At 41.3% G+C, this 3,244-nt stretch overlaps 1 protein-coding gene across 9 annotated transcripts in view; it reads left to right on the top strand.

Annotated features, from left to right (window-relative positions):
* The first annotated feature begins 906 nt into the window (after window positions 1-906).
* Window positions 907-3,244, top strand: part of rapgef1b (Rap guanine nucleotide exchange factor (GEF) 1b) — a 61,938-nt gene continuing 59,600 nt past the window's right edge. For 8 of the 9 annotated variants that reach the window (XM_014006560.1, XM_014006562.1, XM_014006565.1 and 5 more), the window contains exon 1: window positions 907-1,244. In XM_014006560.1, the coding sequence (XP_013862014.1) occupies window positions 1,217-1,244 (28 nt within the window). In that variant the 5' untranslated portion in view covers window positions 907-1,216. The remainder of the gene's footprint in view (window positions 1,245-3,244) is intronic. The other variant, XM_014006566.1, reaches the window with a different exon arrangement.

The following is a 3,244-nucleotide window of genomic DNA, read 5'->3' as shown; positions in this document are numbered from 1 at the left end:
GTTCAATTCTATACAACGATCAAGTAACCATATTACTTTCAGTTGTCATGAAAGAGCTGTAAATATATATAACCTAAATACATTTGATTTTGTTTCATCTAAATGCCTTGAAATTGGCTTCTGTCTCTTTAAGAACCTCCTATTGTTTTCAACCCTCCCACTTCAGCACATATTCACAACAAATAGGTGAAGGGTGCTCAGTGGGGAGGATTCTCAGCTGTAGAGTGAGCTCCAGGGAGGTGCTAAGTATAAATAGGTGGAGTTTTGTATCAGAAAGCAGTTAGGCAGCTCCACAAGGCTACCAGATGAGATCCAAGGAGCTTTCAAACATGCATGAATGAGTCAAAGCAACACTCTGGGTTTGTTTTTGATGAGGGAATGACATTAAAACATGATATAAAGCTAAAAAAAAAAAAGGCTGGTTTTGCACAATACCCTCACAAAATGTATGACGCAAAAGAATGAAAAATGAAGGGGGGCACTGGCAGGGTGGATGTTTACATCAGTCACAGTTCAATGATAAACCTTCACATGGTGCAAAGATATTTTGAAAATGACTATGACCAAATACAGTCCCATCAATAAAACGAAAATAATTAATATGAGCAAAGCATTGTTGTTGTATGTAAAAACCTTCAGATTTCAGATACAGATTTCTGCAGCAGGTGATGTTAAACTTGGCTTCAATCTTCTATTTTTGATTTTCCTGTGATTTAAACTTGACTGTTTGTGGCCTGTTGTTTTTGTCTTGGTTTTAAAGTTACTCAGAGTACATAGTTTAAGTGTGAAAACAGACCAGCAGTCTGGTTTGTTGCAACCCTCTGGACTGAGATTGAAACACGCCCATCCCCTTTGCTGACATATCGATATTTCTAATACCTGCCGCCAGGGGGCGCTGTTACTCTGGACAAGCTTGTTCCTACAGAGTCTGGGTCCAGGGCACTAACGTGAGTGTGTTGTGCGTATGTGTATCCAGTGAAAATTACCCGGAGACGGACAGAGACCGCGTTTGACCGTACCAATGTGTGTGGCCTACAAGTACATGATTTGTAACCCGGCGGAATCATCCCATGGACACAAGAGTATATCGAAAATGAGGAAATAATCTCGGAGGGGACGCACGACGACGGCGAGGCTCGTCTGTCTGCATCGACCGTGGCGTTTTGTTGAACCGCGAGTGTGTGGGGGATCACACAGCTGCCTGCTGGCTACGAAAATGTCGAGAAAAATAGAAAGCAAGCAAGGTAAGTCCTGCCCGGTTAGACTCGAGCACACGGCCCCGCCTCGAGGTGCTCTTTAGCGGTATAACGGTTTTCCCACACGCGGGGCGCGGATGGACCTGGTGTGGGATACAAACACAGGCAATATGGAGCTCCGCCGGAAAACGCTGGATGAACGTGTCCAATGGAGGTTTAATTGGGCCTCGTGAATTGCTCTTTTCTCGGCCACTCGTTCAAAGTAAAACCTCTATATATCGGTTTTCTGGTATTATCCCATTTAGTGGGATAGTTTTTTGGGGAGATAAGTAGTCAGAAAATGCCAAATAAAAAGGAGCTATCCTTCCCAAAACTGGCATGGGACTTCACCGGTGTTGTGCTGAAAAAAGCGCCCCTCGTTAAAGGAGTGTTTCAAGGCAAGTTCTATCCACTAACAGAAAATAGGAGCATTTTTCACTATGAAAACATTTATCTAGTACGTTACATGTATATGTGTGGGTTTTTTTTAGTTATTTTGTTCTGTTGCTTTTGAGTTTTACGATGTAGCATTTTAAGGTTTACAAATGTAAAGTGCCATATAAATGGAATCTATTATTAATATTGTTGTGTTTTTCTTGGCAAGCTAAATTAATTGTCATATGAGCTTATTAAATAGTTGTTTTAACTGCTAATAGTTTTTGTTTTTGGTCAAATAGAAAAGTTAATTTCAAGCTTCAAACTCTTTTTTGGCCAGAAAAGATTTCTTTCAGTCTAATTTGCCTAAAAATAAAATCAAGCAGGGCTGCTGTTTCAGATAATTGTCTTCTTCAGAGAACTGAAATGCAAGAATCAGCTGTCACTTGTAATTTTTACTCCATTTATTAGTGGATAAACTTGTCTTGAATGAAGCCTTTTTTAAATTGGGGGTGTTTTTTTCACCACAACACCGACATTTTTTTTCAACCAGTCCCTCTTTTTTTCCTCCTACGGGCGTAGGAAGAAATCTCAGCTTTTCTTTGGAATAGGATATGTTTCCTCACTCATCAGCCAATCAATAAGGCTTGATGAAAATACATTATGCTTCGCTTTAACTCATTTTAATATAGTCTCGCAAAGGTAGCTAGCAGCGGTCAAAGGTTAGCGTCTCAGTGGCTAACGTTAGCGCTGCTTGTGTTTGTTTAGTTGATATTTGAGCCCTTGTTGTGTCTGCTGGCGTGGCTCGTTTTATATGCGACTGGGAAGTGGGAAATGAAGCACTGCATCGCACTCTGCATATGAGTGCAAACAGGGTCGTCTCAGGGATGCCTTTGAAAGGAAACTTTAATACCCGCCAGCAACACTTGCATCCCATCTCACCAGCTGTCTCCCTGCTCCAGCACTCCACCACCAGTCCTTTCCGGTGTTGGCTGCAGTAAAGAGCTCCCAGGAGCAGGCGGGGAAGGAGTGCCATCCACTAGCAGCTCAGTCATTCCTCAGAGGCGTAAAAGTTTCCGATTGCCTTCGTGTCGTGCAAATAGATGACTACATATGGTCACAGCTAAAATGTTTTTTTGATGAGTTGAAAACAAAATGTGAGCCCAAATCCTTCTTGTAGTTCTTGCATCCATCCATACTCTGTGCCTTTGTCAGATTTTCTGGTTTCGTTGTTTTTAGGATGCTGCTTGTGGTCTAGTTTCATAAGACTAATGTCTAGAGCTGGGCGGTATGACCCAAATTTTATATCACGGTATTTTCAACAATTACACCGGTTTCACGGTATTTGATGGTATTTTTTTCCTCTCACAGCTCAGCTGATAATAAAATGTACGAACTTTGCTTATTGACTTTTTTCTTTTATCACTGTTTCCCTACTCTTGTACGTCTTTTCTTCTTTGCCTAGTTGTAGACAGTAATCATGCATTTTGGTCCGATTGTGAAGGGTTGAGAAAAAAATCATCTGGTCTATCGTTACTAGGGCCGTGTATTGGCAAGAATTTGGCGATACGATACATATCATVACAGAGGGGTCACGATACGATATATCCCGATATATTGCGATACTGTAAGCA

Source organism: Austrofundulus limnaeus, unplaced genomic scaffold, assembly GCF_001266775.1.
Source record: "Austrofundulus limnaeus strain Quisiro unplaced genomic scaffold, Austrofundulus_limnaeus-1.0 Scaffold36, whole genome shotgun sequence".
NCBI classification, from domain to species: Eukaryota; Metazoa; Chordata; class Actinopteri; order Cyprinodontiformes; family Rivulidae; genus Austrofundulus; species Austrofundulus limnaeus.
Note: the sequence above shows the minus strand (reverse complement) of the source record. Positions and strands in the feature narration are given on the sequence as shown.